General features: G+C 45.7%; 1 protein-coding gene across 6 annotated transcripts in view; it reads left to right on the plus strand.

Annotated features, from left to right (window-relative positions):
- Positions 1 to 13,369, plus strand: part of LOC138565399 (zinc finger protein 665-like) — a 112,214-nt gene that overhangs the window by 42,192 nt on the left and 56,653 nt on the right. For 3 of the 6 annotated variants that reach the window (XM_069642976.1, XM_069642977.1, XM_069642975.1), the window contains exons 2-3: positions 3,874 to 4,162; positions 5,454 to 6,659. In XM_069642976.1, the coding sequence (XP_069499077.1) occupies positions 3,892 to 4,162; positions 5,454 to 6,659 (1,477 nt within the window). In that variant the 5' untranslated portion in view covers positions 3,874 to 3,891. Of the gene's footprint in view, positions 1 to 3,873; positions 4,163 to 5,453; positions 6,660 to 13,369 lie in introns of those variants that run through there. The other 3 variants (XM_069642980.1, XM_069642979.1, XM_069642978.1) reach the window with 2 other exon arrangements.

Consider the following 13,369-nt stretch of genomic DNA (forward strand, 5'->3'; position numbering starts at 1 on the left):
TCCATCTAGTGCACATAACCTAGACCAGGGAGCTCGAACGGACTCTTTGAGAGTACGACATGGTGTGTATGTGCAGAATTGAGTTGGCGAGTGACTGTTTATGGCTGGCTAGTAGCTTGTCACCTGAAATGTTTACCTCTGACCTAGGGGTCACTATGCATAAGATTACCAGCATCAGCAAGATATCGCCTAATGTGCAGATCACGGGCCGGTATATCACCATGGCTGGCTTCAACTATCGCCCCAAACGCATCAACTTCCGGCTTCTCCACTTAACAAAGTAGTGTGAATCGGGCCAAAACTGTCCAAGCCATTAACATGCAAAATAACTGCATAGAAATGTTTTAAAACCAATTTTAATGAACCAGTGTCACAAATGACAACATACCAATGTAAAAATTCATGTTTATAGTGACATTAACAAATAACATGAAAAGTGCCCACAGAGCTTTAAAGTGTCTTCTGGTACAAAAAGTCCATTTACAGTCCTGCTCAATGGGCCAAACATAAAGGCCACCAATCCTATGCATTTCAAGGGGGCAAATCCCCCAGCATATTGATTACGCATACGAGGCCTTTCATTGCCTTTGTTACCCCCTGTAGCTGACTCGGGCAATTCAGTTTTAGCGTTTTACGGTGAACATTCAAAGACAGCTTTTTTTTTTTTTTTTTTTTAGGACCATAGTTGCTTGCTGGTTTGTTGTGGTGATTTTTACTAATAAAAATAAATGACAACATTGCGCTTGGCATAATATTACTTGTAAATATTTGCAGACTGTGGAGAACTTTATTAAACCCGTCCTTTCTCATTAGATACCTACACTAAGGGTACTACTAGCCAGGCATGAAAAGTCACACACCCCCTGGATTGTCCAAATGCACAAAGACACTATGTCTTAATCGCCAAGAGTCAATCCTGACTCCCAATGCCTAGTGGCGAGTGCTCATTTTGTAGTCTGCCTACACACAAAAGTCAGACTTGACGACTGAAGACACAAACAAGACTGCAGTTTAAATAATGTGGAATGTGCTAGGGCAAAATCCTCATGATATTCAGAAAAGTGAGAGAAGGAGGGATCTTTTACGTTTTATTTTGGAGAAATGGTCCATATGCTTGGGGTTTTATGCACCCTAGTACTCAACAGTGCTGGAAATAAAAGCACCAAACATTTAAGGCACTAACACTTGTAATAAACCCTCTACAAGGTTCTGAAGTGAATGCCATCTGAAAATAAACCAACTGATGTTTATAGAGGCAGTCCCTGAGCCTCAACGTCCATATTTTAGAAAAACATGGACAGAAAATGGAAAGTAACTACCTTCCTTAATAGTGCAGAACAGTGTTTCTGTTGTAGCTAATAGGAAGTGGGCGCTTGACTCAGTTTATAATTCTGCTCTCAAATAGCATAATGACGTGTACGAATGTTAGATGACTACATTCGATCTCAACAACCACTAATGCTGAAACACTGCACTGCCCGAGCATTACTACGCGTATCCACTTGTGGCCACCCTGTTGGGAAAGAAAAGTTGTCAATCTTTGTTAGCCAGCAACTCGCCATGTTGTGAGGGCTACACTGCAGAGTAACATTATGGAATCGAAGGCCAGGCAAATGAGTGGGAATTTAGTCCATAGGCTATAAAGTCATTACGATTGTACAGTTATAATAAATCGGTTGGCTAATCAATAAAGACCCGTCGTCTTCAGGCTATTCGCATGTAATATGATGCCCCCATCTACTGAATTATGCTTCTGATCATTTGGACAGATAGTTAAAACATACGTATATCCCGTTAACATTGCTGCCTTAACGGTGACTCTATACAGACCCTCCAGAAAATTGCGGCATGAAATGGAAAATATTGCGGCACAAAACTGCGTTTTTTTGCGGCATTTTCTAACGTTGAAAAATATATCATTTAACATCTTTTTTAGCCTAAAACCAAGTAATTGCAAGGCTTTTGTTAGTGAGGAACAAAATGTGTTCTGTCTGGCTGCGCTCTGTAGGACAGCCAGGTCGAGTCACCACAGCCTAACATTTTGGATTGTGGTGGGGGAAGGGGGATACAGCCTGATGAGCTCCAAGTAAATGGTGCTGTGCCACTACTTCCAGCAGACAAGTGGAAAGCAAATAAACAGATAGGCTTGAATTCAAAAGTGTAACCCTGGTTGAAGCCCATAGGTTTCCTCTTCGCTTGTCCTATGACCCCAGGAGAGAGGGGGAGCAACTCTACACTTCTCCATGTAAGGAATCCATGAGGCCAAGACACAGGGGCAATGCAGTGGCAGTAACTGCAAGCCCATAATACCTAGCCAAACAATGAACTCTCTTGGGTGGTCATAATTCCTTGGTTATGCCACCCACACATGGTGACTAAACACACCCACAAACAGAAATGAAACATCACAACACTACCAGGGGTCAAGTCCTACAAATGAAAGTGGGGGAGGGAACTCATTAACAAATGCAATGGCATGTGATGTCATCAGAAATTAGCATATCAAGGTGAAATATGCATATATCATTAAATTGGCTTTGCATAACCACCAAAATTGCACAGGACGAATGGCATTTGCCTTTAATAAATTTTAACACCCAATTTTGTGCGTAATTGGTGTCATACAGCCCAGCCTTGATTCAAGGCTGGGTTGCATGATACAAACGCTCGTAGCTGTATTCGTTTCAAATTGCTTTACAATTATTGTAAAGCAATTTGAAACGAATACAGCTACGAGAGTCTTCAATTGGCATCATGCAGCCCAGCCTTGATTCAAGGCTGGGCTGCATGATACAAACGCTCGTAGCTGTATTCGTTTTCAAATTGCTTTACAATTGGTATCATGCAGCCCATTATACCAATTGTAAAGCAATTTGAAATTAATACAGCTACGAGAGTCTTCAATTGGTATCATGCAGCCCAGCCTTGAGGCTGGGCTGCATGATACCAATTGTAGACGAGCGTCAGGAAGCATTAAGTTTATGCTTTCTTTTCCAGCACTCGACAGGAAAGTAATTTACTTTCCTGTCGAGCGCCGGGAATGAAAACAGTCCAGTGGCCTCTTTGGGTGCTCTGAGTTGGGGGCAGATGAGTGGACAGGCCAGTGCTTACCTGGCTAGCTTCACCAACTGTCAGCTCGGGCACTCAATGAGCCTTGGAGGTGCCTGGGGTCACAGCCAAATGCTGTGCATCTCCCAGGCCTGCGTGACCCTCCCCCAATCCTGGGCCTGCAACGCAGAGCCGAGGTGTTAACCCTCAAGCTGCTGCAATCAGCAGCCAGCTGTGTTCGCTCTAAATCATTAAATGAGCGCGAAAAAAGACACACTAAGCGAACGTGTCTTTTTTGCGCTCATTTAATGATTTATAGCGGGAAATGGCAAATTTTGCGATTTATTTGCAAATCGCAAAATCGCTATAAGGTGGATGGTCTGTCTATAGCAAGGGCTGAGACCCTTATCCTGTGCATGTTCTTTAAAATTGTTGGCACAAATGGTGGTTCAAGAGCTTGGCCTCTGCTCCTCTTTTCCCAAGAATCTGATCACCACTTCACTGATACAGGGATGGTCTATTCAAAGTTCCCAGTCCAACAGTGCAGTTTTCCCCTTTCATTGGTTGTGTAGTAGTCGTTGCAGAGGGCAGTCTCACGATCTCTCCGTTTCGTAATTTTACAGGTGCTCAGAAGAATCGGGAGGGTATTTTCAACGAATGATCCTTCAGCTCCCCCGCATGGATAATTCCAGGCTCAGCCGTCTGAGGGAGAAAGCCCCATAAGCATTATTTCTATGTAATGTTTGAGCATACACCAGAATGGTGGGCGAGATGGCATGGATCTACTGCAAGTAATAAACTTGTGTGTTTTGTTTTACTCTGCAGAGACCAGAACATCCATACATGAACATGGGGAGAAGAAAAACTATGTGGACAAAAAAAGTCCAGTCCTCGGCTGAGCCTATGGGTGGCAAACGTCCAGACCTGTCTGTCTATCACATATCTCCTACAAGCAGCATATCTGAGCCTCTCTTTCAGCTTGGAGGCTTTGGAGAGATTACCGCCCAGGTCAGCAGCGGAGAGGCAACAGCTGAAGAGGGTCAGAAGCTAGCAATATCCGATAATCTATTTGAAAGGTTCGCTCAACAGCTCCAAGCCAAAGATGATGAAGGTGGTGAGTCAAGCAACTATTTTGCCAGTAAATTCACATCCTAGGGTAGCAGCACCTGGGGAGCTGCCCATGCTCCAGCCGTCGCTGCAGCACCCGCCCCACTGGTAGCCCAAGGGCAAAGAAAAGGGTCAGTAGCCGTGCCAGATTATAATCGAAACCACATGAAATGGACAGAAATTAGCAATGAAAGACCTAGGAACAGGAACCAAGCAACACCAAAGCAAACGCAACCTGTTCATAGTGCTTGCTGCTGTCTGAGCAAAAGCAACACAAATGGAGGTCAGAGAAGGGGATGGGAGTGGCCGTATGCTAAGGTACTAGGAAATGCGCTTGTCCGGGTAGTGAGAGGGTGTGACTGACCTCCCGTCAGGACTGGACGTAGGAGTCGCAGTATACATCAACATTCACATAATGCATAGAGAATACGAAGAGAGGCAAACTGTGGGCAGGGGCCTGGCAAAGGAGGACATGGGGGCGAATGGTAGTGAAAGATGAGCAGCATCTCAGTTAAGGTTCTCTGCATCTTTCTGAATCCGTCATTTCACATTTCAAGGCCTTCGTGGATGAATACTCTGAACCTTTCAGGCCTCCACCGAAGTCCTGTCCATGGTGGCAGTCCATCCATGGCAAGTTCTAACTAGGTCATTGTTTGCACATAGTCTGCATGCAATATTGTGACGCTTCCAACCGCCAGATATTTTCTGAACACCCATGTCACCTGTATTTTCCGTCAGTCTAGATTTTCTCCCACAATTCCTAAATCATTGTAACAAACACCTGCATGGGTTTTCACTTCCCAAGAAGGATGCAGGCCACCAAGGAGACCCTGAGTCGCAACCATGCTTGTGGAGCTATGCTTATGCAGTGGTTTCAGGTAGTGCTACGCATAATGAACTCTCTATGCTCCCATATTTGTTCAAATTTGACTTCATGCGATGGAAATGCAGGCACACCTTTACACTTCTGGTTTAGAAACAGAATTGGTCCTTGAAGCTGCAGGTTTTCCCTGATCCATTTCTGCCCCAGTATTGGTGACCTAAAAATGGGCATGTCCTCTTGGGAATTCGATTGAGGTGGAGCCGTGGTCGGCCATACTATCACAGTGCTGTGCTTTGCTGTACTGTGGCTGGGGAGTGAGTATAACTGAGATTCTTCAGGAAAACTGTACTGTGACCGGGGGGGTGGGGGTCTCTGTAATGGATGCGCTTTACAATGGGTAAATTGTATTTGGTTTCAAAGTGTGTTATTTGTGTACTGTTTGTTTGATTGGGATTAAAGAAGAAAAATATGTTAGATTCACAGGTCTTCAAGATGGCAGAGTGGGTGCATGAGGCGGCAGAGCCATCAGTCATCGACTCCTATGGATTGAAGAGGAATCTGCCTTTCAGGGACACAAATGGCTTCGAGAACGAAGTATGCCGTACAGAGATAGAAGAAGCATCTGTCCGAAACTCCCACGACTTTAGAGAGAAACAATCACGCATAGGCAATCCTACATCAGAGAAAATTAGGCTTGCGATACAAAGTGCTTCTAGCATCTTAGAAGAGATGGAGAAGATGGTGGAGAAGGGTGACCTGGAGGATGATGACGGAGAGGAGGATCAGGATGATGAATTTCAGGAGGACGATGATCTGGATGATGATGATGATGATGATGATGATGATCTGGATGAGGAGGACGATCTGGATGATGTGGAGGATGACGACCAGGATGATGATGAGGACGAGGGTGATCTGGATGATGAGGGGGAAGAGAAGGATGAGGAGGAGTTGGAGCAGGTGGTAGAGGAGCAAGTGGTGGAGGAGCAGCTTTTGGTGTTGGAGGAGGAACAGGTGGTGTTGGAGGAGGAACAGGTGGTGTTGGAGGAGGTGGTAGAAGAGCAGGTGCTGGAGGAGGAGATGGGAGAGACTGGGGAAGTGGTGGATGGGAAGGAGCAGGTGGAGGAAATGGAAGAGATGTGGGAAGTGGAAGATGACGAGAAGGAGGAAATGGCAGTGATAGTGGTGGAGGAGGAGGAAGAGGAGGAAGAGGAGGAGGAAGAGGAGGAGCATAAAGAGAAAGGAGCGATGGTGTTGGTAGTGGTGAAGGAGGAGGAGGATGAGGAGGGGGAACAGTATAGAAGTCTCCACATGGTGCCGGAGGAAGAACTTTACAGACATGCCCGTGAGAGGGAGGAAGAAAATCAATGTGTAAAATCTCACATTTGTTTGGAAGAGGCGCTGACTCTCCAGGCCCATCGAGACGCATCTGAGAATGCATATGCCACAATTGCCCAGGGCGCAGGGAAGAGGAAAAGGGGGAGAGGCGGCAAAGGTGTACAGGGCTCTGGGGGAAAAGGAAGCGTTAAAGAGAAGGGGCTATTGGTTCTAGTTCACCGGAAAAAGGCAACCGAGGTCGACGAAGAACAGGCATCATGTAGTGATGCTCCTAAGGACATCCAAGCAAGAGACAGCACTGAAGACGAGGATGGCGAAGAGCAAATGGAAAGCTCTTCTGCAGGTGAGCATTGATCATTATTTATTTATATATTTGTATACCGCTGCAGCCCACAGGCATCAGAGCGCATTCTATGTAGACAAGGACATAGTGACGGGACAAAATAGATAAGGGAGATGGATTGAAATGCATATGTATATCAAATTGATGTGGAATTGTAGAAGACACTGTGTACAGGGTCTATTCCTATGTTGGGCAAGGGTGCGGTCTTTCTTGCAAGTGGGTGGTACTTGGAGAGGATATAGTGGGACTCGTCAGCACAGTCTAGAATGATAGTGCTTTTAGATGCTACGAAGGACTTACTGGGCACCATTTGTTTCCTTCCTACCCAACAATGAGTGCAATCGTTCAGTACAGGAGGTACTGGTTATGTGTGGCATGAAACCTGCATACGTGAAATGTATTTCTGCTCCAACAATGAATACCTCTGTTTAGTGCCCACATCTACTTATCAGTTCACAAGCGAGGGCCAGCATTAAAAGGATTTGAGCACCAAGGCCGCAAAATAGTTACATTCACCTGGTTTGCATCAAAACCCCTTAGCTGTAAACTGAGGAGGATATTGGAACCCATTGTGCAGATACTAAGCACGGACCCTAATGTCATTACACATCTGGGGAACACGCCCGAGAGGACTGTGCCAGTCTAAGGTCTGATGGACTTACTCTGTATAGGATGTTACCTGAAGAAAAAACACTTTACACATGTGACTAGTGCAGTTCTCAAAGCTCTGCTGCATGGCCATAAATCAAGAGGTGAACTGTCTGCTGCATTCACCAGCCTGACGCCTGAACGCAGTCCTAGAATCGGCTTGTGTTGTATTTCAGTGGATGAGGGGGATCTCGCTTATCTATTTTTCTTTCTTCCCCCTGAACCTCCTCCCTCCTTCTCTCTATCTCTCGGAAGTAGTCTTATTTTGTCAAGTTTGTCCATCAATTGAAAGACTTGCATCCTTAATGGAAGAATGCTCTAGCTGGATTTCTGAAATAACCCCATACTTCCAGTCTCTTATTGCAGCCTACAGAGTGGATCGACTGTCCTCTCCACCACGAACACCACTCAAGGTCTTTCCCTACCTTCCTCATCAAGCTCAGATTATCGAAAGTGTTGCAAAGTGGGCAAAGTTATTTGTCACTGAGTCCGCCTTGTTTCCCAAGCAGCTTGTACAGCATTGGTGCTAATATTTCTTGTGCTATTTTAAATTCTGTCTTTTAGTACGTGGACTATTTCCATTACTCCTCATAGTTGGTGGCTTCTTTACTCAGGGGCAGGGGGCTATGACTCTGTTAGGCAGAATTATATGCAGTAACCTTTGGGAACACCACACACAAATAAGACTACAAGTGACAGTACAAATTCACCTTTGGTACAAGCCTGTACTACACAGTAAAAATGGTAGCGATGTCTGAGCAGCCAGACTTATCTCAAGAGCAAGTGAGCAGTATCAATAGTTACACAAAGGACAGCAATTACTATGATTCAAACAAACACTGACTCAAGGTTTCTGAGTAAAAGAATATACATTTATTTACACATCAGTTGTGTAACATTTCACTAAAGTAAAGCAGTTTAAAAATAACACTCTCCACACCAGACCACTCCAATAGGTTCCAGACAAGTTAAGCTCACAAATGAAGTGGGAGCAAAAGGGCACTCCAGAAAGGGAGGGAAAGACAAAGTTGGGCAGAAATTGACCAGCACCAATAGGTAAGTAAGCAGGGCAATCTAGAAAGAGGAACTACAGTGATGGAATCAAATCAAACCGGGTAAGGGCCAAAGTCTTTTGCTCAAGATCACACAGCTCATGGTAGTTTGCAGTTAAGACTTTGAGTTCCGGACGAAGTTGGTCAGCAGAAAAGTTAGTTTATAGAGTAGAGAAGGACAAGCCCTCGGATTGGAGAGGCTGGACGAAATGAACAACCGGTTTTGCACAGTACCTTTAAATGGAGAAGAAGCTGTAGCTGAGGCGGGCGTTCCTGTCGGCTCATGGTTCCTGAAGCGACTGACATGAAGTAGGAAGACTGGAGGGTCCTGCACTGCCCAGGGAAGAAACCAGCAGCAGAGCAAAGCAACAAATAAAATGATGTGCGCTCATTAAAACCCATGCAAGGTCCGACCTTCCTGGCTATCCGGCCCACTGTAGCTCTGTACAGCGAATTCGACCAGAGAGAGTCCTGGCTTGCCGTTTGGGTGAACTGGTTGGTCCCACCAGCTCAGGGGAAGATGATTCCTGGAGAATCTTCTGTCATTGGAGTTCGAGGATTCAGACCTGCAGCAGGGCTTCACCGGGCGGTTCAGTCATGGTAGGGGTCCTCTTCTGTCAGCTCCTCGTCAGTTCTTTCGTTCCAGTGGCGACTTTGCCTTTCCAGACCCAGAGACCTTCTTTTTATGCAGTTTTCCCCCATTCACACAGCCTGGCTGTCAATCACACATCAGGGTGGCTGTGCAGGGAGTCCTAAACCCCTCCCCCACATCCTGTCCTCCTCCCCTCCCCCCCCCCCCCCCCACCTGACCTACAGGTGCCTAAGGAAGCCCGCGAAAAGACTGTGAACAAAGGAACAACACCTGGTTTTGCACGTAGAGTAAAACACGATTAAGACTTTTACAACAAGAAATGGCGAATAAACCCAGCCGGAACCGTAATCCGGGTTTAAGTTCGAGGCTACCAAGATAGCCTAAAACAATACCAAGGTTATGTAAGATAACTACGGTAGGAAAAATAGGGTAAGACTGCTACCAGCCAAGTCTTGATGAAAAGGGAGCAAAATAATGCTCCAAGAGAAACAAACAAAAAGAGATGAGTATTAACCCTTTCCAGTACTCCTTTTAAGATGGTTTGTACTGGGTCTGTGGTTTTACAGAGGCTAATAAAGTTAATGGTAACTTTATATGTTCTGGGAGACGGTAGTCTGTCCCAGAAAATGGAGTCTGAGTTGGGAAGTCTAAAAGACAACCCTGTGTCACTGCACTGAAGGTGCTGTGTAACACACAGTAAAAAGATGATGCCTGTGGAGTAGGTGAGGCTCCAGTCTATGGACTGAAACATGTTTACACACAGCAAAACACATGTAAGAGTGTGAGAAAAGGCTCACGCTCTTACCTGGTGAAATAATGAATCCTAGAAATCCAGCAAAGCTGCTGAGGGACTCATTAGGTACCGGAAATTAGCCATTCTGTGAATTCTCCCTAACGGACTCCCATGTGAACAGTCTTAATAGAATTGGCACATCATTATGTAAAGGTTGACATCTTGATGCAATTAAGAACGTGTACGTTTTTTTAGGATTTATTTTTTATGCAAATATTAGTTTGTACACCCCCCTCCCATACCCCAGTTGAAAAATCTGTTCAGAAAGTTACTGTAGTAGGTTCATGTGACGAGATGAGTAGTACTTTCTAAACTCCTGTTCATCCCCACTCTACTACTAACAAAGCTGTGATCTAACTCCTAAAGCTGCAATAGGCACAGCATGACGGTTACACGTCCTTCACCTCCTAAGGTAGCGTGAGCCGAGGGCAGGCTCTATACTCTTCAGTATGGTGTGGGCAAGCATGAAGGCATCCAGAACAAGTGCTAAAAAGATGTGTCAAACTAAGGTTCAATAAAAAATAGACTTTAATTAAACTAAAAGGATAGTGTGGTGGGTCAGAAGACGTACGCGGACGCTTTGAGACATTTCTTACAAAGGTTTATTAAATAAGGCTGACTTTCCCTCCCTATACCTATAGGGTGTTAACTAAGGTGCTCGTCAGTTGCCCCGGAAATGTCTAAATCAAGAGTCCTCTGTCCAAAAAAACAATCCTATCTGGCCCAAGCACTATTCAAACCTAATAAGGCCAGGAGAATGACTCCCTTCTCCTGGGGAAGCAGGGTTCGGTGTTGCTTTTCAGTTTGTTTGATATCTTCCTTTCAAATAGTCTCTAGCCACCTTCTGTACTCAGGCTTGCAATTCTTGGATAATGTATTGGGCTTTTTCCCTGTTTTGTGGGATTATTTTCCTGGGGCTCTTTGTAAAGTTTGTTTGATCCTTGCATCCACATAGTTTGGTTCTGTACAAACATGCGTGGTAATTTTCCCTTGGTAGGGTTATCCCTTCAGGATTATGTCCCCTTCATAGCTTTGGCCCTCTGTTTATCCCTTTCTCTTGGTCATATTTCAGACTCTTTGTTTCCACTACTCTTTGCAGCACTAGGCTTGCGGTACTTGTGTTCCGATAGACCGCAAACACTCCAACCCTTTTTTTTTTACATTTTGTTTTCCTCCTGCGCACATCCGTGCTTGTCTCCCGGTCCTCACTCCGCCCTGCAGCCTGCTTTCTGGTCTCACTGACTTCCCGCCACCAATTCCATCCCACCGACCTTCTGATTGGGCCTCCAGGCCTCTTAAGACACCCATTCAGGGCAGCCACTGCCCGGGCATCCCTCGGCTAAGGGCGACAAGGCAAAGGGGGGCAGCCCCTGACTGAGCAGCTTCTGTGTTTGCTTGGGAAGCCGCCGCAGTCAACCAGCAGTGACTGATAATGTGTTTGTGTGGGTAGTACAGCCATTACTGCACTCCAGTAAAACCCCATCACTCTTCCTACCTAACATCATAGAGCCACATGCAGGTAGCCTATTTGTGTGAAATGTAGCCTTATCTTGCATTTAGACCATCTGCATTAGTCTGCCATATTCTGCAGTTACCCATTTGGTGTAAGTTAGCCTTATACTGCATTTAGCCTATTTGTGTAAAGGTATCCTTACCTTGCTTTTAGCTTAAGTTAGCCATATCTTGTTTTAGCCCATCTGCGCTAGTCAACCATATATCGCAGTTAGCCTTTTTGCGTAAGGTAGCCTTATCTTGCATTCGGGATATATGTGTAAGGTGGCCTTATCTTGTACTCTGCCTGTCTCTGTGAGTTAGCCTTATTTTGCATCAGCCTACTTGTGCAAGGTTGACGCTTCAGATTTAACCTATTTGCGTACGGTAGCCATACCTTTCCTTTAGCCCTCCTATGTTAGTCAGCCGTATCTTACATTTATCCCATTTGTGCAAAGTAACCATTGATTGTCTGCATCAAACCTAATTCTGCAAGGGTAGCCATATTTTGCATGCCAGCCATTTGAATCTAGTTTTGGGCACCTCCCTCACTTCTGTCCACCCCAGACACTCGGGCGCCAGAGGCGGTCTTCAGTCCTGAAGCCCGCCAAAGGCGTAGGAACAAAGGGACCAAAGCTGGTTTCGCGCACAGAGAAAAACTCTAGAAGGACCTTTCCGAAAAGAAATGGTGAAAAACATGGCTCCTGCGATTTAATGCTACCGGTATTCGCGGTCTGGAACAATCATGGCAGTTTGTTGTAAAACAGCTGCTACATGTGTTTCTAGACATGGGGGATACTAGGTAAACCCTCCAGCACTCTATTATAAGATGGGGTGTGCTGGGTCTAGGAATGTAAAAAGACTAGTAAAGTCAATTTAACTTTACATTCTCTAGGAAACAGTAGTTTATTCCAGAGAGGGTGTTTAAACCTTGGGAGAGCCTAAAAGGCTTCCCTGTGTCACTGCACTGAGGGTGCTGTGTGACGCACATGAAAAGATGATGCCTATGGAGTTGTCTAAAACCCCATAATCAAAGAACACACATCAAAATACATGAGAGCATGGGGAGGGGGGGGGGGGGTTTGCACTCACTCCAGATCAAATCAAGTGCTCAAAATCCAGCAAAGTTGCTGGGGTGCACTAAGGTGAAGGGAATTAGCACATTTATGAGAATTCTCCCTAAAGGCATCAAGGACTTGTGTTCCAGCCAGTGCCTACCACCCTCAAATGGACGGGCAAACAGAACGTGTGAATGCCATGCTGGAGCAGTATTTACGATGTCTCACGATCCAACATCAGGGCTCGTGGCTCTCTGCTTTGGTGATGGCAGAGTTTGCATACATTAACTCTTTGCATACAGCCACCGGCTGTTTGCCCTTTATTGCTCTGTATGGACGTCCTCCTCATGCCCTACATGTCCCAGCTTTGGTTTCTGTAACGCTCACCTGATTCCCACGGAGGCGCAGGTCTGGCTTCGAGTGCTGATGCTTCTTCAATGGTGAAGCGCAGGACTCTGAAGATGAACAGGAAGGGCCCTCTACTCTGGCTTCTCCGGCTCGCAGGAATATTCCCCTGTGCGTGAAAATGGAGTATTACCTACTGAGTGAGTTATGCTGAAGCCTTCCACTCTCTTCCAACCCTCCACGATACCCTTCCACGATTCCCCGTGAAGTCTCACCTTAGGGTCAGGAAGGATGAGCTCTCCATCCTGCTTCTGATGCAGGGGCGCGTTGAAACCCAGTTACTTCACTGGATTGAGGATTGATGTGAGTTCAGGTAAGCTTGACTATTCAGGTAAGGCTCTGCAAGTTCAAAAGTCCAAGCTTAATAATAATGTTCATTGTCTTTTTGCAGCAAGCGCTAATGCTTATGTCTTTTTTCCCCTTAGGGGCCGGGGTTCGGAATGCTGGAGATATGGCGCCGACCCGAAGTGAAACTTCCAGTTCCAGTAAATGGCAGGTTAGTTCATATGCTCATTCAATGTCTTTGTCTTTTTTCCCCCCATAGGGGCCGGTGTCCGGAAAATGCCTGGAAGCGGCAAGACCCGAAATGAAATGGGAATGACCCAACAGGTAAGTCTTATTCCCTTCCTTCTCTCACCTCTTATTCTTGTCTTTTTCTCTAGGCTCTGGGA

The sequence above is a fragment of the Ambystoma mexicanum genome, chromosome 1p, assembly GCF_040938575.1.
Source record: "Ambystoma mexicanum isolate Mex_15411 chromosome 1p, UKY_AmexF1_1, whole genome shotgun sequence".
NCBI lineage: Eukaryota > Metazoa > Chordata > Amphibia > Caudata > Ambystomatidae > Ambystoma > Ambystoma mexicanum.